This window comes from Hippocampus bargibanti, linkage group LG08 (assembly GCF_051943395.1).
Source record: "Hippocampus bargibanti isolate YZ-2025 linkage group LG08, ASM5194339v1, whole genome shotgun sequence".
Taxonomy (NCBI): domain Eukaryota; kingdom Metazoa; phylum Chordata; class Actinopteri; order Syngnathiformes; family Syngnathidae; genus Hippocampus; species Hippocampus bargibanti.
In genome coordinates, this window is record NC_142741.1 from 3,848,915 (window position 1) to 3,875,784 (window position 26,870).

At 40.9% G+C, this 26,870-nt stretch overlaps 2 protein-coding genes and 1 long non-coding RNA gene across 4 annotated transcripts; 2 read left to right on the plus strand and 1 right to left on the minus strand.

The window, feature by feature from the left end:
• The first annotated feature begins 1,296 nt into the window (after positions 1-1,296).
• On the plus strand, positions 1,297-15,539 carry LOC148894349 (interleukin-1 receptor type 1-like). 2 transcript variants are annotated; one of them, XM_089003547.1, is made up of 12 exons: positions 1,297-1,440; positions 2,805-2,879; positions 6,971-7,223; positions 7,398-7,593; positions 9,078-9,249; positions 10,624-10,686; positions 10,763-10,907; positions 11,810-11,964; positions 12,035-12,178; positions 13,213-13,386; positions 13,449-13,657; positions 14,787-15,539. In XM_089003547.1, the coding sequence occupies exons 2-12, from the start codon at positions 2,807-2,809 to the stop codon at positions 15,102-15,104; spliced, it is 1,902 nt and encodes a 633-aa protein (XP_088859673.1). In that variant the 5' UTR covers positions 1,297-1,440; positions 2,805-2,806; the 3' UTR covers positions 15,105-15,539. The 2 variants fall into 2 exon arrangements, with proteins under 2 accessions (XP_088859673.1, XP_088859674.1); XM_089003548.1 differs by lacking the exon at positions 1,297-1,440 and having other exon boundaries at positions 2,823-2,963.
• Positions 1,522-2,796, minus strand: LOC148894350 (uncharacterized). Its single transcript, XR_016115904.1, has 3 exons — positions 1,996-2,796; positions 1,854-1,916; positions 1,522-1,774 (listed from the first exon to the last, which is right to left on the minus strand). It is a non-coding gene; the product is annotated as an uncharacterized LOC148894350 (long non-coding RNA).
• A 1,913-nt stretch (positions 15,540-17,452) lies between the features above and the next one.
• LOC148894351 (putative ribonuclease ZC3H12C) lies at positions 17,453-26,827 on the plus strand. Its single transcript, XM_089003546.1, has 5 exons — positions 17,453-22,153; positions 22,322-22,461; positions 23,235-23,469; positions 23,553-23,659; positions 23,737-26,827. The coding sequence occupies exons 1-5, from the start codon at positions 21,534-21,536 to the stop codon at positions 25,020-25,022; spliced, it is 2,388 nt and encodes a 795-aa protein (XP_088859672.1). The 5' UTR covers positions 17,453-21,533; the 3' UTR covers positions 25,023-26,827.
• The last annotated feature ends 43 nt before the right edge of the window (positions 26,828-26,870 follow it).

Below are 26,870 nucleotides of genomic sequence, written 5' to 3' on the forward strand. Positions count from 1 at the left end.
CACACACACACAAAGTTATGAGACAAACCGTGACCCACTTAGGTAACTACGAAAATGTCAATGAGCAATTAAATTGATGTGACATGGCCGTTAACTAACGTTGGCCGAGGCCCATTTAACGCTTAACCTTGTGCAAATTAAAATCAACAAAACGGCCACAATGTTTTCATAATCCCCAAGAGAAAGTCCACAGAACACTCCATCGCCACAAAACAAACCGTCAATATCAATATTCCACACGAAATAGCAGCCATAATATTCTCTTGGCAACAAACCATTTGAAACTCGAATAATAATAATAATAATAATAATAATAATAATAATAAATGTCATTTGTAAGTCTCTAACCTAAACCTGTCTTGAAACTAACTCATGCATGAGAAACCCAAACGCCTCTGCGAGTCGTTGCATATTTGTGGGAAAACATTGGACAAAAGTGTAAAAAAATTACAGCAAAATGTCTTTTCTGGTCTGATTTTCAGGATTTTGGAAGTATCGATCATTTCCATTTCTCATTGGGTAATCTGATGGAACGAAAAACTGTTGTCACGAATTCCGTGTGGAATATTGATTATTATTATTATTATTATTATTATTATTATTATTATTATTATTATTATTATTATTATTATTCGAGTTTCAAATGGTTTGTTGCCAAGAGAATATTATGGCTGCTTGTAGTCACCTTATATGTCCACTTCCTGTTTTCTGTGGTCTCTGTCATCGTCTACGTTTTGCACACGAAGCACAAACTCGAGAAAAAGACGAAGAAGAACGCCGATTACTTCCGGGCACGCCAGGCGAGCTCCTTCTAGTGGACGATGCAATTTCTGTTTTGGCCAGCATATGGCAGCAGCACCCACGTCTGTGGGAAAAAAAATCATTTCGATAAAAAAATGTGAAAGCAAGAAAAGAAACGAAGTCGGCAATAAACATAAATAATAATGATGATAATTATGATACATTAAATACTTTAATTCTGTTAAATAATTAATCATTTGAAATCATTTAATTCAGACCTCAAAATGTAAAAATACTGTACATTAAATTATTGAAGAGTAAATCAAAAAAATATATCAAATTTTAATAAAATGACAGGAAATCAGCAATAAAAGTAACAAAATCGACCAATTGAACAAAAATAGAACTACTGTACAGTGTATTTGCCACCAGGTAGCTCCATAGGAAGACACCACTATAAAGTGAAGCTGATCTTTGGAATGTAAACACATGCCAGGGCTTGTGTGTGTTTATGTGTGTATCCAAGCACCTCCCAGAAGTGATTTCTCAACTCACAAGAAGTTGCAACATGTGTCTTTGCTCAAATGACGAAGCGGCTGGCGACGAAGAGGACACACGTTCGATTCCTCAACCCACCAGATGAATGTCATGAGAAAGCTGTCATGTGACCACTACCAAGTCATCACCACCACCACACAGGTGAGTTTTATTCTTCCTGAATACAGTGATACCTTGGTTTACAAACTTAATTGGTTCCAAGACAGCGTGTAAGGCGAAAAGTGTGAATCCAAAAATTAATTTCCCATAGGAAACCATTAAAATGGGAATAATCCGTTCCCGGGTTTCCATAAAATCTACTTTTCAACTAAATAAGCCTTAAAACTACACATACCATACCTAATTATATGTATAATAAATGTGTTATTGTATTGTAATGAAAGAAATACACTGCATTGTATCAAAGTCACTTTATTTACATTTGTGATGGTCATTGATGGCTTAAAGGAATGGCGTTGGAGGTCAAAGGGAATTGCTGTTTGGAGAGAGAGGCACATTACATGAGGACTGTAATTAAAGAAATAAACCATGCTGTAAAATAAAGTTTTATTTACCTTTTTGATGGTCGTTGATGGCTTGATGGAATGGCGTTGGAGGTCGAAGGTCAAAGGGAATTGCTGTTTGGAAAGAGAGTCACATTACACAAGGACTGTAATTAAAGAAATAAACTGTTCTGTAAAATAAAGTTTTATTTACCTTTTTGATGGTCGTTGATGGCTTATGGAAGGAGAGTCACCTTCCATAAGGACTGTTGGTAACTTAACCGGTCGTGTGCTTCCGCACACACGCAAGAATGTTAAACCGGCCTGCTTCCATATACAAGTTACACACACAGTAGCCATGCGTCATATTTTTGTCAAGGGGTGGAGGGTTGGTGCATTAAATCGGTGAGCTTCCTCGCCAATTGCTCAGAGAAAGAAGGCAGATCTTGTCCTCCGGTCTGCTTACCGTCCTGCTGTCAATCCTTCACTTATTTATGATGTTATGATATGTGTGTGTGTGTGTGTGTGTGTGTTTGTATGACGAGTCTTGTGAGGACCACTAACATTTTATACCATATGTAGTGAGGACATTTTTGACAAGTGGGGACCTTTTGGCCGGTCCTCCCAAGTTTTTCATTCTAAAGGCTTCTAGAGGGTCTATATATGCATCTGTTAAAGTTTCGGAAAGGTCCTCACAAATTCACCCAAAATGATTTTTTTGGTGTGTATTTTCATTTCATTTGGATAGACGCGCTTTTTACTCTGTGTATGTGTGCGTGTATGTTTAATAAGAGGAAAAAGTTCATACCACAAAAAGTAAAACGATATTTTAACCTGGTTATTTATTTAACTTGCTGTTATTTCAGTTTCAAGTCCACTTTTTTTTTCAGCAACGGTGGTCCTCACTTCTTATCTGGAGTTATCCGGACCTCACAAAAACATTCAAACAGGAATGTGTGTGTGTGTGTGTGTGTGTGTGTGTGTGTGTGTGTGTGTGTGTGTGTGTGTGTGTGTGTGTTACAGTCATGTGCGTCCATGTGCGGACCCTCCTGCTGTTGTTGGTGGTGCAAAATGTCAACCGGACTCATGCAGCTCAGGGTAAGTACGTAGTGATGCTTGGACTCTGACTAGTGGTGGTGGGTCACATTGGCTGGACGATGGGAAAATCCCGAATGGGACAAGGTGAATCAGATGTTTACTCACTCAACTTTCATGCTTGTGTTGTAATATCCTGGAAATGTTGGCAGGAATAGTTTTGGTTTTTAAATATGCACATTTCAGTCAAAAGTAGCGGTGTTGATCGGAAAAAAAAAGTTTGCTGTAGTGGAATTGAGGTATGTGTGTGGGGAAAAATACTTTGGAGTTCTTGGGAATTAGGTTGTACAGGTTTACGAACCCCTTGGCTTACGAACTTTTCGGTTTATGAATGTTAAATATATAAAAAAAATTTACCTTGGTATACGAACTTTACCTTGGCATACGAACTTTTTTCGAACACGGAGCTGCCTCAATGAGTGATGTGTCGTTCGCGAACGAGCCGTTCTTCTAACAACGAGACATCAACGACCACCACAAAGGTAAATAAAACCACTACAGGTACTTTATTTCTTTAATTATAATACCATAGCACATTTATTATACATAAATAAGGTATATTTTGTGTAGTTTTAAGGCTTAGAAAATTAGAAAGTAGAAAATTATGTTTTATGGGGACCTGGGAATGGATTATTCTTATTTTAATGGTTTCCTATGGGAAATTATTTTTTGGGATACACACTTTTCACCTTACACACTCTGTCTGGGAACCAATTAAGTTCGTAAGCCAAGGTATCACTGTATTCACTTGGCTAAAATCCTGCCTAAATGTCTGAGGAGGTGAGATGGGCAGTAAATAACAGGAGTTAGCTAGCTAGCTGAATAAGTTCGTCAGTTAGTTGTTGAATTAGTTATCTAGCTAGACTAGAATAAGTTATCTAGCTAGCTAGCTAGATAACTTATTCAACAACTAACTGACTAACTAACTAACTAGCTAGCTAGATAGCTCATTCAACAACTAACTGACTAACTTATTCAACCACTATCTGACTAACTCCTCAGCTAGCTAGGTAGCTAACTCCTGCAATTTACTGCCCATCTCACCTCCTGAGACATTTTGGCGGAATTTTAGCCAGGTGAATATGACCTCATTTTCGATAGCTAGCTAGATAACTTATTCAACAACTAACTGACAAACTTATTCAGCTAGCTAGCTAGCTAGCTATTAGCTATCCATTAGCTAACTGGCTAGCTTTCTATCTATTTAAGTTACATTGAGTGAATGCTGGTGCATGCGGCTGCCTCTGCTCACCCACAGAAAAACTCATTTTGTGACTGTAATAATAATAATAATACATTTAATTTTTAAGCGCCTTTCAAAACTCTCAAGGTCACTATACAGTTACTGGATACGTTTTTCTGTGAGTGAGCAGTGGCAACCACACGCGCCAGCATTCACTCAACCCGGAATAACTCAAATCGATAGAAAGCTAGCTAGCTAATAGCTAGTTAATAGATAGATAGATAGATAGATAGATAGATAGATAGATAGATAGATAGATAGATAGATAGATAGATAGATAGATAGATAGATAGATAGATAGATAGATAGATAGATAGCCAGCTCGTCAGTTAAATAGTTAATAGACAGCAAATAGATGGCCAGCTAGATAGGTAACTAATAGATAGCGTATGCTAATAGCTAGTTGATAGATAGATAGATAGATAGATAGATAGATAGATAGATAGATAGATAGATAGATAGATAGATAGATAGATAGATAGATAGATAGATAGATAGATAGATAGATAGCTAATAGACAGCAAATAGATGGCCAGCTAGATAGGTAACTAATAGATAGCGTATGCTAATAGCTAGTTGATAGATAGATAGATAGATAGATAGATAGATAGATAGATAGATAGATAGATAGATAGATAGATAGATAGATAGATAGATAGATAGCTAATAGACAGCAAATAGATGGCCAGCTAGATAGGTAACTAATAGATAGCGTATGCTAATAGCTAGTTGATAGATAGATAGATAGATAGATAGATAGATAGATAGATAGATAGATAGATAGATAGATAGATAGATAGATAGTCAGTTAAATAGCTAATAGACAGCAAATAGATGGCCAGCTAGATAGGTAACTAATAGATAGCGTATGCTAATAGCTAGTTGATAGATAGATAGATAGATAGATAGATAGATAGATAGATAGATAGATAGATAGATAGATAGATAGATAGATAGCCAGCTAGTCAGTTAAATAGCTAATAGACAGCAAATAGATGGCCAGCTAGATAGGTAACTAATAGATAGCGTATGCTAATAGCTAGTTGATAGACAGATAGATAGATAGAGATGATAGATAGATAGATAGATAGATAGATAGATAGATAGATAGATAGATAGATAGATAGATAGATAGATAGATAGATAGATAGATAGATAGCCAGCTAGTCAGTTAAATAGCTAATAGACAGCAAATAGATGGCCAGCTAGATAGGTAACTAATAGATAGCGTATGCTAATAGCTAGTTGATAGATAGATAGATATAGATAGATAGATAGATAGATAGATAGATAGATAGATAGATAGATAGATAGATAGATAGATAGTCAGTTAAATAGCTAATAGACAGCAAATAGATGGCCAGCTAGATAGGTAACTAATAGATAGCGTATGCTAATAGCTAGTTGATAGATAGATAGATAGATAGATAGATAGATAGATAGATAGATAGATAGATAGATAGATAGCCAGCTAGTCAGTTAAATAGCTAATAGACAGCAAATAGATGGCCAGCTAGATAGGTAACTAATAGATAGCGTATGCTAATAGCTAGTTGATAGACAGATAGATAGATAGAGATGATAGATAGATAGATAGATAGATAGATAGATAGATAGATAGATAGATAGATAGATAGATAGATAGATAGATAGATAGATAGATAGATAGATAGCCAGCTAGTCAGTTAAATAGCTAATAGACAGCAAATAGATGGCCAGCTAGATAGGTAACTAATAGATAGCGTATGCTAATAGCTAGTTGATAGATAGATAGATAGATAGATAGATAGATAGATAGATAGATAGATAGTCAGTTAAATAGCTAATAGACAGCAAATAGATGGCCAGCTAGATAGGTAACTAATAGATAGCGTATGCTAATAGCTAGTTGATAGATAGATAGATAGATAGATAGATAGATAGATAGATAGATAGATAGATAGATAGATAGATAGATAGATAGATAGATAGCCAGCTAGTCAGTTAAATAGCTAATAGACAGCAAATAGATGGCCAGCTAGATAGGTAACTAATAGATAGCGTATGCTAATAGCTAGTTGATAGACAGATAGATAGATAGAGATGATAGATAGATAGATAGATAGATAGATAGATAGATAGATAGATAGATAGATAGATAGATAGATAGATAGATAGATAGATAGATAGATAGATAGCCAGCTAGTCAGTTAAATAGCTAATAGACAGCAAATAGATGGCCAGCTAGATAGGTAACTAATAGATAGCGTATGCTAATAGCTAGTTGATAGATAGATAGATATAGATAGATAGATAGATAGATAGATAGATAGATAGATAGATAGATAGATAGATAGATAGATAGATAGATAGATAGATAGATAGATAGATAGATAGATAGATAGATAGATAATAGATAGCTAGCTAGCCAGCTAGTCAGTTAAATAGCTAATAGACAGCAAATAGATGGCCAGCTAGATAGCTAACTAATAGATAGTGTATGTGTGTGTCTGTAAAGTGACCGTGAGAGTTTTGAAAGGAGCTTCTAAATGAAATGTATTATTATTGTTGTTATTATTATTATTATTATTATTATTATAACTAACTTATTCAGCTAGCTAGCTAGCTAACCAACCCAAGCCTGGTTTGATGAAGAAACACAACCTAATTCAGCTAACTGACAAGCTAGCTAGCTGAATGTTGAAGGATCCAACAAACAAATTAACGTACACATACGCAAACTCAATAGCTCACTTGCTAAGTAACTAGTGCTCAAACTAACAAACTAACTAGCGAGCTACCTCGCTTGCTAACTTGCTGAAGAATGAGATATAAACTACAAATATGGATTTTTACCCCTTTTTTTTTCCAGATGAGTGCAAAGACTACGGGGTTCAATTTGAGCGCGTGTTTTCCGTGCCGGGCGACGTGGCCATGATCAATTGCACGCTGGCGTCTCCCGACGTCTTCAATTTGTCGGCGGCTTCTTACGAGGTAAACTGGTACCGCGTGGAGACGGCACGAGCACTCCGAAACGTCAGACGCCGCATTCTCATGCGAGGGGAGACGCTATGGTTACTCAACGTCACCATGCGGCACGACGGACATTACCAGTGTGTGCTCAGGTAAAAGATAAATATATTAGTTTTGTCTTTAAAATAATTTGAACGAAGTTCAATGAATTCAAATAGAATAAATAAGTGTTCTCTTAGGATGAATTAAGGTGACATATTTAGGTCACACAAGACCCGCCCCTTACCTGCTTTCTGCCTGCTGATTGGTTCGCTCCCTCTTCACAGAACGAGCACGTCAGGTTGCTTCAAACAGTCCACCAAGTTGGTGGTGGAGCGCCCTCTGCCGGCCGAGTGCGGTCGTCCGCGGAAAGCCTCACAGATCCTCACCGTAGGAGTGACTGACACGCTGGCCTGTCCAATCAGAGATGTCCTCAAAACGCTTCGAAGCTACGGCGTCCCCGCCTTTGTCACGTGGTACAGAGTGAGTCACGCCCTCGTCTTCGTTGGACACTATTTTCACACCGTAGTCATTCTGAGAAATAATAATAATAAGATGAAGAAGAAGCAGAAGAAGAAGAAGAAGAATACATTTCATTTCTAATCGCCTTTCAAAACTCTCAATGTAACTTTACAGTCACAGGATAAGTTTTTCTGTGGGAGAGCAGTGGCAGCCACACGTGCCACTCAACCCGGCAGTTAATAGATAAAGCTAGCTAGCCACCTAGTAAGTTGATAATAGATAACCAACAGATAGCTAGCTAGATAGCTATCCACCTCGATAGCTCTATAGCTGATAGCCAGCTAGATAGCTCGATCGTTAGATAGCTAAGACATTGAATGTCACTATTAAATAGATAGAAAGCTAGCGAGCCAGCTAGTAGATAGATAATATATAGCCAGCTAGTATAGATAATAGATAGCCAACAGATAGCTAGCTAGATAGTCACCTAGATAGCTCTATAGCTGATAGCTAGCTAAACAGCTAGATAGTTAGCTAGCTAACACACTGAATGTCACTATTAAATAGACAGAAAGCTAGCTAACCAGCTAGGAGATAATAGATAGCCAGCTAGTAGATGGATAATAGATAGCCAACAGATAGCTAGCTAGATAGCCACCTAGATAGCTCTATAGCTGATAGCTAGCTAAACAGCTAGATAGTTAGCTAGCTAACACACTGAATGTCACTATTAAATAGATAGAAAGCTAGCTAACCAGCTAGGAGATAATAGATAGCCAGCTAGTAGATGGATAATAGATAGCCAACAGATAGCTAGCTAGATAGCCACCTAGATAGCTCTATAGCTGATAGCTAGCTAAACAGCTAGATAGTTAGCTAGCTAACACACTGAATGTCACTATTAAATAGATAGAAAGCTAGCTAACCAGCTAGGAGATAATAGATAGCCAGCTAGTAGATGGATAATAGATAGCCAACAGATAGCTAGCTAGATAGCCACCTAGATAGCTCTATAGCTGATAGCTAGCTAAACAGCTAGATAGTTAGCTAGCTAACACACTGAATGTCACTATTAAATAGATAGAAAGCTAGCTAACCAGCTAGGAGATAATATATAGCCAGCTAGTAGATGGATAATAGATAGCCAACAGATAGCTAGCTAGATAGCCACCTAGATAGCTCTATAGCTGATAGCTAGCTAAACAGCTAGATAGTTAGCTAGCTAACACACTGAATGTCACTATTAAATAGATAGAAAGCTAGCTAGCCAGCTCGTAAATAGATAATAGATAGATAAACTTGGTGTCATTTTAAAGCGAATGTTCACTTGTTCAAATAATTGAACAAGTAATGTAACTCATAAATTAATGATTAATCGAAAAAATATTAAGGGGGGACTGACAGACTGACATATCGACTGATTTTTTTTTTTTAAATCGAATATCTTTTCACCAAATCGACTGTTCTTCCTATTGTTAATGTCCACCTGTTATCATTCATGTCAGGGCTGCGACGTGATTGAAGATGGATTTGAGGGACACGTGTACCGCAACCGAGCCCGTCTGAAAATTAAAAACGTGGGCAGCCGCAACAACCAGCCATATACGTGCACCCTAAAATTCAACCTGGGTGGCGTGGCGGCGTCCATGTCGGAGTCCATCCAGCCTTGGGTGCAAGGTAGGCAACGTTCACAGTTGACATTATAGTGATGGAAATTCCGGCTCTTTTCAGAGAGCCGGTTCTTTTGACTCGGCTCACTAAAAAGATCCGGCTCTTTTGGCTCCCAAATGGCTCCTCAGTTTTGTTTTTTTTGTTGCTTAAATTAACTAACTACCAAAAATCGTGTACAATTATGTGAAAAACGAATTACTCATGTAAAAAAAAAACACTATATCAAATATTTTTATTGATATGGTATATGTGCAAAGAGAGCATCCACAAACTTTCACTTTCCCTGTCGTTACTCTGATTTGATTATCAGCTGTCACTAATTTGCTTTTCATATTAATAATGTTATAAAAATATCAGAATTGAATCATAATAACATCATAATGTGATATCCATTAGCTATCTATCTGGCTAGAGAGCAAGCTATTAGCAATATAGCTAGCTAGCTATTTGAGTCAGGAAACATATTAGCTATCTAGTTAGCTAGCTATCTAGCATTCTAGAGGCTAGCTTGCTAGCTTTCTATCTTTTTGAGTTATTCCCGGTTGAGTGAACGCTGGCGCGTGTGGCTGCCGCTGCTCACCCACAGAAATATTTATCCTGTGACTGTAAAGTGACCTTGAGAGTTTTGAAAGGCGCTTAGAAATGAAATGCAAATTATAGCCCCCCGAAAAGAAAATAATAAAGAAAAACACATTAATATGAGGATCTTCACACTGTTTAATGTGTATGAAACGATAGCTAGCTATCTATTAGCTATATAGCTAACTAGCTATCTATCTATGAGCTAAATAACTATCTAGCTAATTTGTAACAGACAATAAGGAGACAGAATGAACTTAACACAACTAGCTATCTAGGTAGCTATCTATTAGTCAGCTAGCATACTATCTATTTGAGTTACTTCCGGGTTGAGTGAACGCTGGCGCATGTGGCTGCCGCTGCTCACCTACAGAAAAACTTATCCTGTGACTATAAAGTGACCTTGAGAGTTTTGAAAGGCGCTTAGAAATGAATTATTATTATTATTATTATTATAACATTTGTCTACCTGTCTACCCCCCCTTCCCCGTAATGCTCCCCTCCCTCCTCGACCACGGATCTTGACCAATCACGTGGGGCTTTAACCAAAGACTGGGGGCGGGGAATACAGGGGGAAAAAAAGTCGGCTCCCATTTCCGGCTCCTTATTAGGATCCGGCTCTAAGAAGCGGCTCGTTCGCGAACGACACATCACTACGCCATTAGAAATGAATCATTTTGGCAGCCAATGGGGATATTAAAATTGTCAATTGTGCCAAAATAACCGTACCTTACCACGTTGCGCTCATTAGCATATCATTTTTTGCCAAACTATCGCTACTGTTTGTTTGTTATGTCGCAGAGGATTACTGCTTCCTGCCCCAAGTGCTACAGCCAGCCAATGATATCCTCAAAGCAGCGCCAGGTAAGAAATCAAATCTTAAAAGTAGCATATTAGCTTTGCGGCTAACATGTAACACTGCTAATTATTTCGTGTTCAGGCTCTCGTTTGACACAAACGTGTCGAGTGTTTGTACCGTGCATCGGCACCGTTCCCGACGACGCCATGGTGGACGTTTTTTGGTTGGATGACGTTGACTTCATTTCCACCAATGTCTCTGAAAGGATCTTTGCATCAGAACCAAGGTACCAAAATCTTATGACAGCAAAATGGATTTTTTTATAATAATAATACAGCGATACCTTGTCTTACGAACTTAATCGGTTCCCGGAAAGTGTGTGTAAGGTGAAAAGTGTGTCTTCCAAACATTCATTTCCCATAGGAAACCATTACAAAATGAGAATCCGTTCCCAGGTCGCCATAAAACATAATTTTCTACGAAATAAGCCTAAAACGATTAGCTAGCTAACTTGCTATCTATTTGAATTATTCCGTGTTGAGTGAACGCTGGCGCATCTGGCTGCCGCTGCTCACCCACAGAAAAACCGATCCTGTTACAGTAATGTGACCTTGAAAGTTTTGAAAGGCGCTTATGAATGAAATTTACAGTGATACCTCGCTTTACGAACCCTTTGGCTGATGAACTTTTCGGTTTACGAACGTTAACTTAAATTTTTTTTGTGTTGTGTTTTAATGCTGATGAAACCGGCCACTCCATTCCATCAAGCCATCAACGGCCATCGCAGAGGTAAATAAAACAACTTTATTATATAGTAGTTTATTTCTTTAATTATAATACCATATAGCACATTTATTATACATTATTAGAAAATTAGAAAGTAGAAAATTATGTTTTATGGGGACCTGGGAACGGATTATTCTCATTTTAATGGTTTCCTATGGAAAATAATTTTTTGGGATACACACTTTTCACCTTACACACTGTCTGGGAACCGATTAAGTTCGTAAGCCAAGGTATCACTATTGCATTTGGGCAAAATGGCTGCTGTTGGTCCAAAACAATGTCATAAAAATCAAACGAGCTAAATAATCCAAAATGGTGTCATGGCTCAAAGCTTCGAAGAAACTTACCCTGCCTCTTTTGTCTGCCATTTTTGTTTCAACTTCCTGTTTCCCCGTGTCCCAGCGTGTGGCGCGCGAGCGTCCCACCGAAAGGTTTATGGATGGAGAGCGTGCTAACCATTTCCTCCCTGGAGGAGGCAGACTTCCTGGTTAACTACACATGTCGGGTATACAGCGCGCGAGGATTACCTCAGGCTCACTTTTCCGTACTGCCTCAAGGTAAATCTCCAAATCGTCTTGACGTCCGCCATCTTGTCCCACTGCCTTTGCGACTTCCCGTGTGTTACAGAGCAAGGTGTTCAGGTGGCCCTCGGAAGTGCGCTCGGTAGCGTGGCGGCGCTAACGATCATCGTTGTGGTGGTGTACTTCCATTTCAAGATTGACATGGTGCTGTTCTTCCGCAGCTCCTTTGCAGTCTTTTATACAAACGAAGGTAATGACCGCGTGCTAACACAAATATGCTAAGTGATGTATTTATTGTCAACAGGCTAAGGAGGGTAATAATAGCGTGCTAGCACTAGCATGCTAAGTGACGTATTTGTCAGCAGGCTAACAAGGGTAATAACACCGTGCTACCACTGACATGCTAAGTGATGTATTTATTGTCAGCAGGCTAACAAGGGTAATAGCGTGCTAACACTAGCATGCTAAGTGATGTATTTATTGTAAGCAGATTAAGGCAGGTAATAACAGCGTGCTAACACTATTATGCTAAGTGATGTATTTATTGTCAGTAGGCTAACAAGGGTAATAACAGCGTGCTACCACTAGTATGCTAAGTGATGTATTTGTCAGCAGGCTAATGAGGGTAACAATAGCGTCACAATAGCTGACACTAGCATGCTAAGTGATGTATTTTCTTGTCAGAAGGCTAAATAGGGTAATAATGGCGTGCTAGCACTAGCATGCTAAGTGATGTATTTATTGTCAGCAGGCTAACAAGGGTAATAACACCGTGCTACCACTAACATTCTAAGTGATGTATTTATTGTCAGCAGGTTAACAAGGGTAATAGCGTGCTAGCACTAGCATGCTAAGTGATGTATTTATTGTCAGCAGGTTAAGGAGGGTAATAACAGCGTGCTAACACTAGCATGCTAATTGATGTATTTATTGTCAACAGGCTAACAAGGGTAATAGCGTGCTAACACTAGCATGCTAAGTGATGTATTTATTGTCAGCAGGTTAAGGAGGGCAATAACTGCGTGCTAACACTAGCATGCTAACAAGGGTAATAGCGTACACTATTACACTTGTTAGCCTGCTGACAATAAATACATCATTTAGCATGTTAGTGGTAGCACGGTGTTACCATGGTTAGCCTGCTGACAATAAATACATCGCTTAGCATGCTAGTATTAGCACGCTGTTATTACCCTCAACATTAACATTAGCATGCTAATCAATGCGTCTAACATATATATGGCGTGATATACTCTGTCAACATTTGTTCTTTGTTATCGTCAGTAAACGACGGCAAACGGTTTGACGCCTATGTGACGTCCTACTACCCGTTCGGCTGCCGGTCGGATGTTAGCCACAGAGTGCTAACATTTGCAATGGAGATTCTGCCACAAGTGTTGGAAAAAGCTTGCGGCTACAAACTCTTTATCGCTGAACGAGACTGTCTTCCAGGACAAGGTAATTCAATTGCTTCTTTAGTAGGTCGGTCTGGTTTTCATAACCCTCTCAAACGTCCACAGCTATGGTGGACACGGTGCATGAAAACATGTTAGCTAGCCGCAGACTCCTCCTACTTTACGGCGCCTCTCCCGCCGCCTGCACGCATAGTCGCCGCCACCTCAACAACCGAAACAACAACAACCTGGGGGAGGACGTCTGTTTGGACCCTCGCCGTCAATACGAGTGCACGGTGGCCATGCATCAGGCGCTCATGGAGGGCACCCTCAAGGTCGGTGAGGACAACAGACACCATTTTTTTTTCCTAACTGATATCAGAAAAACGTTTTATAGCATCTAAAATACCCAAAACACGCAGGCTGATATTTTTAGTCAAATGCAAAAAGTGTCCCAAAACTACTTCAAAATGAGCTCGGAACTGGGCGGATTCAGAAAGTCCCGCCCCCTTGTTTGTGACATCACTATTGGTCACACACTGCCTTGCTCCAGAATCAAAACAATGGCTACAGAGAGTTCAGATTCGGAAAAGATACTTATAAGAGCCGTAAAGCCGCCCGTGATTGGTTTAAAATTCGTGGTAGAAGACAGAGGGGTGGGTTTTACGTACACGAACAGGAGAGAGCTCCGACAGCGCTACAGAGTAACAAATGACACGGTGGAAAGCCTATGTATGTCCGATCGTTTTACTCCACTAATATGGCGATTGCTCTCTTTCACCAGGTGAGCTCAAAGTTAGCATGCAGTGTGACTAAATGAGTAAACATGCATCAAACTTCCGCTATCCAAGCGCCGAATCGCTAACTCTGGTTAGCTTCCTCGTTCGCCTCCGCTGGTGCTCGACCGCTCTGCTCCGTTGGAAATGGGCTGATTTGCCCGCTGGGAATAACTCAAATGGATAGAAAGTTAGCGAGCTAGCTGATAGCTAATAGATGGCTAGCTAGATAGCTAGACAACTAATAGACATCCAGCTAATAGATAGCCAGATAGCTAATAAACTCTTTTGGCTCCCCAGTTTGTTTGTTTTGTTGCTTAAATTAACTACCCATTAACTTCCCTGATCCACTGCTGAAAAGCACACCTCTTTCATCTAGAACTGCTTCATGTCACAAAGAGGGTACAGCAAGTGCTGAAGAATGTCTGTGTTTGTGTTGTCATATTATTTGTTATTTTCTTTTTTTTATTTGCTTTCTTTTTTACTCTTATCTACTAGCTGGTGAGCTAGCTTTCTATTTAAAGGTGACATTCAGTGTGTTAGCTAGCTATCTAGCTGTCTAGTTTGCTGACGAAGTTTCTTGGATAAGAAGCGAAACATCCGACACCGTCATTATATTAATTATATTATATTACATTATATTATATTATATTATATTATATTATAATTATTATTATTATTTTGACAGGTGGTGCTAGTGGAACTGGAGGAAGTTAGCGCAGCCCAACTAGCTCTCTTCCCAGAGTCGTTGCGTCACCTGCGGAGGAAACAGGGCGCCGTATACTGGTGGAAGAACTGCAAGAACCACCATCAGCAACAGAAGAACTGGACCAACTGTACCGGGCTGTCTTCGCCGTCCAGGACCGACACGCAGGACCAAGAGGAAGTCCACTCATCATGCTGCCTGTCGCCATCGTCCAGGTTCTGGAAGGAGATTCGGTATCACATGCCGGTGAAGGGCAAGAGGGCAACGCACCCCAAAATGAAGACTTTTTTGGAGGGGTAGATCTTCACCCCAAAAGCTGGAGAACACTCGCATGAACAGAGTGTTTGAAGCACGGCAGTGCCCCCTAGTGGGGAATTATGTCGACATCACGTGTTTATAACAGTGATACCTTGGCCTACAAACTTAATTGGTTCCCAGACCGTGTGTAAGGCGAAAAGTGTGTATCCCAAAAATTAATTTCCCATAGGAAACCATTAAAAAGAGAATAATCCGTTCCCAGGTCCCCCAACAATTTTCTACTTTCAAATTTTCTAAGCCTTAAAACTACACAAAATATACCTTATTTTATGTATAATAAATGTGCTATGGTATTATAATTAAAGAAATAAATTGGACTGTATAATAAAGTCATTTTATTGACCTTTGTGATGGTCATTGGTGGCTTGATGGAATGGAGTGACCGGTTTCATCAGAAATTAAACACTTGATGAGGAACGTAGCCTTCTTCTTTTACCATCTTGAGGAATGATTGGAGGTGCTTTCTCTGCGATAATTTTATCTAGTTCCTCATCAATTGTGTTCTGTTTAGCTGGGTTGAGAGCTTTTTGCATCCAGTGTGCAGATGGCTTGTGCGGTTTATTTGTGGAGCCTGATTGATGGGAATTTTAACCTTGCAGTCTACACTCTGCCTTTGAACTATCAAAGTTGAAACGAGTCCAAATTTCACTGTTGCGTTTTTGTAAAAATATACAAAAATGTAACAGAAAATACTAAATAAAAGCGCATCCTTTGACAAGTAAAGGAAGTGGGAAAAAGATGAAAAGGATTTGGCAGTGCGGCAGCCACGTCCCCGTATGACCTCTACCCCCCACTCACCTCGGATTTGTGTGAGTGTGTGAGACAGTGGCACGCTCCTATTGAAAGGATGTGTGTGTGTGGGGGGGGGGGCTGTATGTTTAGCACGGCAGCTGGGATCTGCTCCTTGCTTTTGTTCCCCTTTGACCTTCGTGACCCGGCACTCGCCCTGAGCACACACACAGACACATGCATTTACATACATGTGCGCCGTGCATATTTGCTCACACACTCCACAGACGTGCGCACCATCGGGGCAAATGGGGGGGAACATCTATCAGGACTTAATTAGTGTGTGTGTGGGTGTGTGTCACTGCCAAAGCTAAGTAAAATAAAGCAAAAGCGACTCACCATCCATTGTCATTTAATCAACATATAGATGAGTGTCGAAAAAAAAAAATACATATACAACTAATGATGATCGGACTTTAATCATTATTTATCCTTTTTAACTCATTCACTGCCATTCCCAAATTTATTCGGGTTTTCCAATCACTCCATCGCCACAGACTGCACGAGCCCCTTACGACAGCAGGTGGTGTGTGTGTGTGTGTGTGTGTGTGTGTGTGTGTGTGTGTGTGTGTGTGTGTGTGTGTGTGTGTGTGTGTGTGTGTGTGTGTGTGTGTGTGAGCTAGGACTTTTGAAGGCACAAAAGGTTGGCCTTCGGCCTGCACTCGCCTCAGGGTCATTTAAGGATTCCTAATCGAAATTCAGCAAACACACACAGACACACACTACATACACATAAAGATATCTATCTATCTATCTATCTATCTATCTATAGCTAGAGTGTTATAGAGATATAGATAGAAAGCTAGCTAGCTAGAGAGTTAGAGATATAGATAGAAAGCTAGCTAGCTAGAGAGTTAGCTAGATAGATAGCAAGCTAGCTAGAGAGTGAGATAGCTAGCTTGCTAGAGAGTTAGAGAGTTATGGAGATATAGATAGAAAGCTAGCTAGATAGAGAGTTAGCGAGCTATAGGTAGCAAGCTAGCTAGCGAGTTAGATAGACAGAAAGCTAGCGAGAGTTAGCTAGATAGATAGCAAGATAGCTAGTTAGAGAGATATAGATAGCAAGCTAGGTAGAGAGTGATAGTGATATAGATAGAAAGCTAGATAGCTAGAGAGTTAGACAGATATAGATAGCAAGCTAGCTAGCTAGAGAGTTAGATAGATAGAAAGGTAGCTAGCTAGCTAGGGAGTTAGATAGAAAGCGAGCTAGCTAGAGAGTTAGAGAAATAAATAGATAGCAAGCTAGCTAGTGAATTAGATAGTTGGCTAGCTAGCGAGTTAGAGAGTTATGGAGATAGATTGAGAGTGTGTGTGGTTGCTTTACTTCGAACATTCAACAACTGGCAACGAAAGTGAGCACACCCCGATGTGAAAATGTTTAAAATGGCCTTGGGGATTTTTAATTGTAATTTGCTAAAAAAAATCAATCTGCTAATTGTGTGTGTGTGTGTGTAGATCCAGCTGGCCTCGCAGACCGTCCTTTGTGACCCTCCCCCCCCCCACTGTGTGTGTTAATGTGAAGGAGGAGGGCGCGTGGGGGGTGGGGGGGGGGGGGGTGGTGGCGGAAGTGGTTCATTGAATGGAAGGGAGACGTTTCACTCGAAGGTGATCCGCTGCAGAGGAAGGAAGTTCTTACTCGCTCTCCAGTGGACCGACCTTGCCATTTTATTTTTTTAGGGAAGGGGGAAGCATTGTGACTGTTTTACGGAGGGAGGGAAAGCTGCCTACAAGACATGCTAGTGGGAAATTCTACTTCCCAAAAAACTGAGAGCAAGGTTCTAAGGAGGTCCTTCTCTGAGGTAAGACTTTTTTTTGCCATTACATTTGACAGTCAATTTACAAATCAAGAAAAAAAAATGAAAATGAAAATCCATTTCTATGGCTTTAAAGGACAACCGACACCATTTTTTGTTTCCTAACTGACATCTGAAAAACATTTTATAGCATCAAAGTGTCCAAAATCTGCAAAAAAATTGAGCTGCGAATTGGGCAGCCCCCAGTTCGTGACGTCACGCCAGGCGTCTTGTCTTCCTCCAATCAAAACAATGGCTTCAGATTCGGAAAAGATGCTTTCTTGTTACTCATGATTCAAATAGTTCTGAAGAGGAAAGCATAAATGTTTGCAATCGATTAAAGAAGTCCTTCCCTATCATTTTGAGGCGTCTGGACTCCAATGTAGCGTCCCGGAAAATGCACAAGATGGCACTCAAGCAACGTTGGAAATGGGGTGACTTGTCTGCTGGGTGTGTCAACTAGTATCAAATAGTAGTCTTGGTGCAAAACACAACGATTCACTATCGCATATTTGTGTTTTCCTTCTAATTTCGCCTTCAACACGAATCAACACAAAGTTTTCAGACCAAACAAAGTACCCAAAATGCATTGTGTGTCGCTTTCTCGGTCAGGGACGTTCCTTCAGTGACGTCACTTCAGGAATCGTCACCACCTCGAAAACAAGACTTCCAGAATATTCAGCGCAAGTCTTAAAAGGTAAAATATAGCCATATGCCGTGGAATCTTTGTAAAATACGCTCAGTAGAAGTCATTTGAAGTGATTTTACAAACTATGGACACAACTTGTCCGGAGGCGTCGGTTGTCCTTTAAGGAGATTTTTTGAGGGGGGAAGGGGGCTAAATGAACCAAATGTTGCAAATAAATGTAAAATGGCCTTTGAAAAAATATTTGCTCAATTTTTTTTATGAAATCATGCACAATTTCTACATCATATTTTCACTTGTTCACTGCCAGACGTACAAAAATATGTCCAGTCCAGTGCCAGGGTTTTTGTCATTGTAATTTGCTCATTTGCAAATTTCCCCATTGCGGGACGAATAAAGGTATTCTGATTCTGATTCTGATTTGGTTAAGCATTTATGTTATATTAGATGAATTGGGGATGTTCCATTCTCAGGTTTCAACATTTCATAGACTCAGTGGTTAGTTAGTAAAGTCGTTTTTTTTTTCCTTTTTAACGCCATTCCCAGTGTTGGAAATAACGTCTGCCCAGAGGCCCGGGGCATACAACTTTTACATCGGGCGGACAACTTTCAAAACGTCTCGGGTAGGGTGGCCGACAACTTCTTCAAGAAAAAAAAAGGTTTTCTTCAAACGTTTATTTTATTCAATAAAGCAGAAGTTACAAGCAAATTGCTACAAGCCACGTGGACTCTTCTTTCTAAGCGCCTTTCAAAACTCTCAAGTACACTTTACAGTCACGGTATAGTCCATATGCATCCGTATACGGTCACGGTATAATCAGAATGCAAATTGCCAAACGAACGTTCGTTTGGCAATTCATAACTGGATGAATAACAAGAAAGCATCTTCTTCGAATCTGAACTCTCTGAAGCCATTGTTTTGATTCTGGAGCAAGGCAGTTTGTGAAGGAGTATCCTGGCGTGACATCACGAACAAGGGGGCGGGACTTTCTGAATCTCCCCAATTCGTAGCTCAATTTGTTGCAGTTCTAGCAACTTTAAGTCATTTTTATTGGTGTTTTGCATTTGACTAAAATATCAGCCTGCGTGTTTTGAGTATTTTAGATGCTATAAAACGTTTTTCTGATGTCAGTTAGGAAACAAAAAAAATGGTGTCGGTTGTCCTTTAAATGCAACGCTGAATCGATGGATGGGAAGAAATTCAGGTGATTTGTGACTTATGTGCTCTCAACACGCAAAATAAGTCATCTGCTGACAAATACCTCATCCAAGGATGTATCTGTGGTTGGGGGGGGTGCACCTCATGCCTCCACATAGAGCAGATGCCCCTTAAACGACCGACCTCCACTGGGGATCGCCCCTCTTTACGCCCCCCCCCACCTCCCCTGAGGCGTGGAAAGACCTCCACACGGCGCTCGGTTGCCTGCTGGGAGGCTGCCAGGGACCGGCTGGAGGTGGGGGAAGGGGAGTATGCTATAGTACAAAAGCGCTTTATGGTAGGGGAGGGGACAACAGATGCCTACTGAGGACTGGAAGTGTCCCGCAACCGGTGATTTCCCCCCAGCTAGGCAGTGAATGAATTAAAAGTTAAATACAGTAAAGTCTCGTTATATCGATATTCAAGGGAGTCCGAAAAAATATCGATATATCCGACCCTGTTTGCATGTAATTTTCTCCGTGCGTGCATAGAAATAGTATCGATATAACCGGGACTATCGATATATCCGATATCGATATAACGAGACTTTACTGTATAACAGAGCTGGACTAAATAAATGGAATGGCGTTAAAAAGGAAGAAAAAAAATGACTTTCCTAACTAATCACTGAGTCTATGAAATGTTGAAACCTGAGAATGGAACATCCCCCCAAAAAACAAGAATTTTAATCACCATCATCTAATTTAACAAAAATGCGAAACCAAATGAGCAAATTACTTTTTGGAATGAAGCAATTCAAAGTTTTGGAACATATAAATGAACATGCTTAAATTGTCATGCATGTGCTGTTTTAATTTCCGTCTGGCAGCTGTTTGTGTGTGTGTGTGTTGAGTGAGAGTGAGACAGTGGGGGATGTTAAAAAAAAAAAATCACCGTCTGTGTGGATGCCCCAAAACAATACTGTGCGTCAAAGAAGGACAGATTGGCTTGGCAGCTGCTTTGCTCAAAAGGTGCGAGCCAGACACACTTAGAATTCACCCACACCACCACCCGCGAAAGACACAGCCCATCATCAAATGGTAATCAAGTACAAACTCGACAAGTTTGACACCCTAAAACTGGATTCAAACGCCCAATTTGAGGTCCACACCTAGTTTGAAACCATAACCTGGTTTAAAAACCCTAATCTGAACCCCTGTCAACAGGACCAAACAAAATCAGAGTTTGAAACCCAAACCCTAAATTTACAACAAAATCCGACTTTGAAATTAACCCTAGTTTGAAACCCTACTTTGAATCCCTAACCCCATTTCAAAACCCTACTTTGAAATTCTAACCCTAGTTTGAAACCATAACACTGGTTTTACAACAAAAATTGTAGTTTGAAACCTTAACCCTAGCTTGAAACACTAACCCCATTTCAAAACCCTACTTTGAAACCCTAACCCTAGTTTGAAACCCAAACCCTAGTTTTACAACAAAATCCTAGTTTGAAACCCTAACCCTATTTAGGAACCATACTTTGCAACCCTAACCCTATTTCAAAACCCAACGTTGAAACCCTAACCCTAGTGAGAAACACAAACCCGAGTGAGAAACCCACATCCTAGTGAGAAACCCAAACCCTAGTTCAAAACCCCAGTTAGGAACGAGAATTTTAAATGAGGGTTTTCAACTAGGTTTACTGTTTCAAAGTAAGGTTTTAAACTCTGGTGAAGGTTTTCAACACTGTCCTCTCCTCAAGTAATCATAAGTCCTGAGCACAAAGATGCTACCAGATGGTAGCAAAGCAAGCGTAATCAGTTCCGAACTGAATATTTGTTTGACAATTATAAATAATATGGCATAACCAACATGGTGTGCTTTTTTCAGGCGGGCTTTGACAGCAAGTTATTACTTCCCACCGCGATAGAAAGTTACACCCGAATTAACCATATCCCCCTACCCCACCTTTTTTTTCAAGGTAAGCCTTTAGGAAAAGGTCTGCTCACAAACGGCCAGTTCTGGATGCATGAGGCGGCTTCATGGGCCTGAGGGACCATGTGGAAAATGGAACAGGCCACATCCTCAGCCCGGGGCTGGCTCTGGACTACATCCACGTGGATGCCCCTAAGGATGGCGGGAAGGTTTTGTCCACTGGGGCGTCTGGTTCTGGAGGGTCTGGCCTTAGCGACAGCACCAATAGCTTGGATAGCAGCGGCGCTAGCTTCAGTAGTTTCTCCTCTGAGGATAGCGGAGAAAGCGAGGATGAGCGTCACCCCAAAACGTGTACCCAGGTGGAAACCACGGACTCCCCGACTAGGCCGGACCAGACGGAGAACCCACAGACAACCAGTGACTGCCGCACCAAAATGGACTTTGCTCTAAAGCTGGGTTATTCACAAGGACTTGTGCTATTGGTGCTAAAGAAACTGGGCCCTGACGCACTTATCAACGACATTCTAGGGGAACTGGTCAAACTGGGAACCAAGGTGGACACTGCGGAGCCACTGAGAGGGACCGGAGAATCTCAGTCAACCTCTTCCATGTACTCTTCGTCTTCCTGCTCGTTGGAACCGTGCCGGTCGATGTGTTCGTCCAAACTCACGGAGGACAAAGACAACTTCCGGCCTGTCATCCTGGACGGAAGTAACGTGGCCATGAGGTGAGGTTATCCTTCTAACAAGCGAACCTTTTTGATTTTAGGCTGTCAATCTACAGACATTGTTTTTCATTCTTTCATTTAAGTCAAAGCAAACATTTTAGGCTAAATTCAAATGGTCTTATTAATACATTTGTACTCCACTGACAAATTCCATGTCCCTTCCTTCAGTCATGGTAACAGGGAGGTCTTCTCCTGTCAAGGCATCCAGCTGGCGGTTGATTGGTTCTTGGAGCGAGGCCACAGTGACATCACGGTTTTTGTCCCTGCCTGGAGGAAGGAGCAATCCCGTCCAGATGCTCTCATCACAGGTAACCGGAGTTGGAACCCTTACATACTGGTTGAGTCAAATTTGACCTAACTAGTAACAAGTCAAGGGCGGCCCGGTAGTCGAGTGGTTAGCACACCGGCGTCACAGTACAGAGGTCGCCGGTTCGCTCGCTGTGTGGAGCTTGCATGTTCTCCCCGGGTCTGCGTGGTTTTTCTCCGGGTCCTCCAGTTTCCTCCCACATTCCAAAAACATGCATGGCAGGCAAATTGAACACTTCGAATTGTCCCTGGGTTTGCGTGTGAGAGTGACTGTTGTTTGTCTTTGTGTGCCCTGCGATTGGCTGGCAACCAATTCAGGGTGCCCCCTGCCTTGTGACCGAAGACAGTTGAGATAGGCTCCAGCACCCCCCGCGACCCTCATTAGGAATAAGCGGTACGGAAAATGGATGGATGGATAGTAACAAGTTAATTGACATTCTTCACCTACCCTAAAAACTGGATGGCCCACAATAGACAGGTCTCCAGGAGTTTCGAGAGAGACCTTAATTGTTTGTTTGTATGAAGTGTCAAGTCAGGGCATGGTTACAGGTCTACTAAAATGGATTTTAGATTAACCAGTGTTAAAATCAAGGACTGGTTTGAAATTATTTCACCATACATGTACCTACTAATCCATAAAATCTGGAGTTCATAGTATAGTACTTCATCTGTGCAATCATATATGTTCATATCCACACGCCAAGCACAGAAAGCAAGGCTGCTCAACCATCCACTCAGTTTCTCAAAATGACAAGCACAACTTGGCTTACCACAGACCAGGAAGTCCTTCGGCAACTGGAGAAAGACAAGATCCTGGTTTTCACGCCATCCCGCCGCGTGCAAGGACGGCGGGTGGTCTGCTACGACGACCGCTTCATCGTCAAGCTGGCATACGAGTCGGATGGCGTCATCGTCTCCAACGACAATTACCGAGACCTCGCCAACGAGAAGCCGGAATGGAAGAGATTCATCGACGAGAGACTGCTGATGTACTCCTTTGTCAACGACAAGTATACGCTTTTTCGCATTTTTTACAATTCCCCAAAATAGGGTGGATGACTATTTTTAATCATCTCCCATCTTCCTTCATTAGATTCATGCCACCAGACGACCCACTTGGCCGCCACGGACCCAGCTTGGAGAACTTCCTTAGGAAGCGAGCGGTCGTTCCGGAACACAAAAAGCAGCCGTGTCCTTACGGTAATGCTGTTTTTTTCAGTTTACTTGTCGTAAAATGTGCTTTTCATCGAACCCCTTTGCCTTCTTTATTTCCTTAGGTAAGAAGTGCACATACGGTCACAAGTGCAAATTTTACCACCCAGAACGGGGCACTCAGCCTCAGCGCTCAGTAGCTGACGAGCTGCGGGCCAGTGCCAAAATGTCCTCTGCATTATCCAAAGGCCAGAAAGAAGAAACAACAACAACCGGGAACCAAATGTTGTCAAAGTTCGGTCAGGGAACCCCAAAGAAAACATCAAGGTCTCTCACGGATCTCCTCGACACCCATCTCAGAATGCAGTCCAAAGTAGGGGGCACGGGGAGTAGTGGAAGTGCCCTTGGGCATTCCGTACAAGGCAGGATGGCTTTCTCAGGACATCCAGATGGATGGGATTATCCTGGGTCCAAAACTTGTTACAGATCCGAGTATGCGGGATTGGGGTATGACTCCCAAGGGAGGACATTGCCCCTTCTGAGTCTTCCCATTACGGAGAGTCCCGAACGCTTCTACCTGCCAGATCCCCATGACAGGCATCGATCCTCCGCCTGTAGTAATCAAAGCAGCTCTGGGTCCTTCCCAGACCTTATTTTGGATGACAGACCGGTGTGCCATTATCATCACCAACATCATTATCATCCTCACGCTTGCTCCAACCGGTATAGGATACCCATAAACCGAACTCCACCTGGTCTCAGTCAGCACACTACGCCAGGAGTTAAACAACTGGATTTCAATGTGGAGGAAAATCCTTACCAGTCCGTCGCCACTCACATCGCACCAACTCATCTACCGCATTTGAGAAGCTACCCGGGAGAATGTTTGCGTCCTACCCTTCATTCATCCCAAACATCCACCTTTTCTAAGTGCTCTGTTATGGATAGTTCACTTTGGAAGGAGGAACTACTCCAGAACTCAAGAGGCTATCACCAAGGGGCACTATTTCCTGACAGGTGGAAACATTCTGAGCATCATCAAATGCAAAAAAGCTGGGACCAGCACGACGAACCGTCACATCGACCTTGCTATGATCTCTTTCCAATTCAGGATACAGCTTCAAGAAAATTCTGGTCCTCCTCATGGATGAACAGACATGCATCACCATGTGAACTCGCACCCTCACCACAAACGTCCCTTGCACCCCCTCTCCAAACGCGACAGCAGTCTTTGCTCCGGTCCTCCTCCGTGAGTCAGCACCAGGACCAGCGGGAGAGGGTGTTCCTGAACCTCTGTGGAATTTTCCCAACCGATTTGGTGAGGGTGGTGATGAGCCGGAACCCAAACATCATTGATGCGCAGGAGCTGGCTGCTGCTATATTATTGGAGAAATCTCAGGATCGTTCTTGAATAATTTAAGAACCCTAAATATCCTAATCCAAAAGGCTCCCAAAGTTCCAGAGGTTTCGAGTATTCTCTGTACTTGACCAAAATGGCAGTGTTTGTGCATATGCTCTAATTTTAGGGCACAGTTCTTCCTCACAGTTTTCAGTCTAAATTTGTATTTCCGGGTCAAAGTCTTTGGAACCGTGTCAGTTTCTGAGTTCTGGGGAATCGTTTCCAGTTCTGGAGCAAAATGTCTAGTTCTTGGACACAGCGAAAACTATAAAATGAATGGTATTTCTAGTAGTACAATAAATCCTTAAATATGCTATACTAGCACTTAAAATGGGAACTTTTCGTAACGTTGTAAAGTCAAGCCATTTACTATTTAATTTTAATAAGATGGTTTGCGAGTCCAGGCTTTTAAGGGTAACAGTGCATTTTATTATTATTTATTCCTTAAATCTTAAGTTATTTATCTTATTATTATGATCTGGGCACTTTTGGGTCTTGTTTTTTTCCAAGTGAATCATATCAGGGTATTATATACAAGGGGCAACACAGCTCAACACATCCTTTCTTCTGTATTTTTAGCCAAAAGCTTTGGGTTCATTTTTGATCCACGACGTGATTTTGGGAGGTCCTCTAAGAACATTTACTAACTTATATTTTAATCACAAAAATCTCAGGAAATTTGAGGTCTCTGTAGTTTCCATAAAGACACCCATTTCCTGGACCTCTCCAAAGTACCTAAGGTTCTCTATTTAGCAACTACATTTAGACAGTTTCGACGGTTGGGACGTTTTGTATATGGTCCTAGAAAAAACATTTTATATTTCATAATTTCTAATTCAGCAGTAAAGGTTACCTCATTCCGTGGTCAAGTTGCTTGCTCTGATGCAAATGTGTCATTCACAGTTTATGCATTTTTTTAAGAGCGGCGGGAAAGTTCCTGCTGCCGGAAAAGCCAAATTATTTTGCAACTTGAACGCTTATTTATTTATTCTAAACTTCAACGTTTTCCTTTTCCATATACAGATTGTTGACAAATTTGGCTAAATCGTCCATATTCTATTTGATTGGCAACCCACCTCTGAGGAATTTTTGCCATGTTGTGGTATTACATTGCCAGATAATTACGCTCCTGTCATTATTTAAAATTGGCCTTTTTCTCTCAAAACATTTTTAGCAGTCATCTTAAATTTGTAATCATTCTCAAAAATATTCGCAGCAGTAAACGTGGATAAGCCAGTGCCTGGTTGGCTTATGTTTGTGTTGATACAAATTGTATCCGAATGACGATATTGTGGTTTTTCAATGCGAATATAAATTAGTCTTTTGTGCATTTGTAACAAATTTGCCACCTCGACCATGTTGTTTTACTTTTTCCACTCAGCATTCCCAATAACTTATTTTTCCATGATGACGACGATGATATTATGCTTATTACCATTTGAAATAACAACTTTCATTTGTACAAACCAAAAGGTTTCATTTCTGATTCGTGTGTCAAGATCAGACAGAAAATATCAAAAAGTTGTTTTAAGATTCACGTAAAATTGGCTTTGTTCTGTGACTTTTTATTCGATTGCTAACCGGTTAGGGTGGATCTTGAATGTTTTCCTCCAAAGAACCAAATATTTGTTGCCATCACTCCCTGAACGCTTTAAAATGTGCCTCGCGGACATTATTCTTGCTATTCTTGTTGTGGGCATTAGTGGGGTGCTAATGAAGCTTTAAAGCACAAAAAGCAAACCTTTCAAACTGCCACCTATTGATCGTTTGTGTTTGTCACATTGAAAGTGAGCAATAAAACAAAATGGTTATCTTCACATCATTTAGTCTTGTCTACTTACTACTGTATCTCGCGAAACG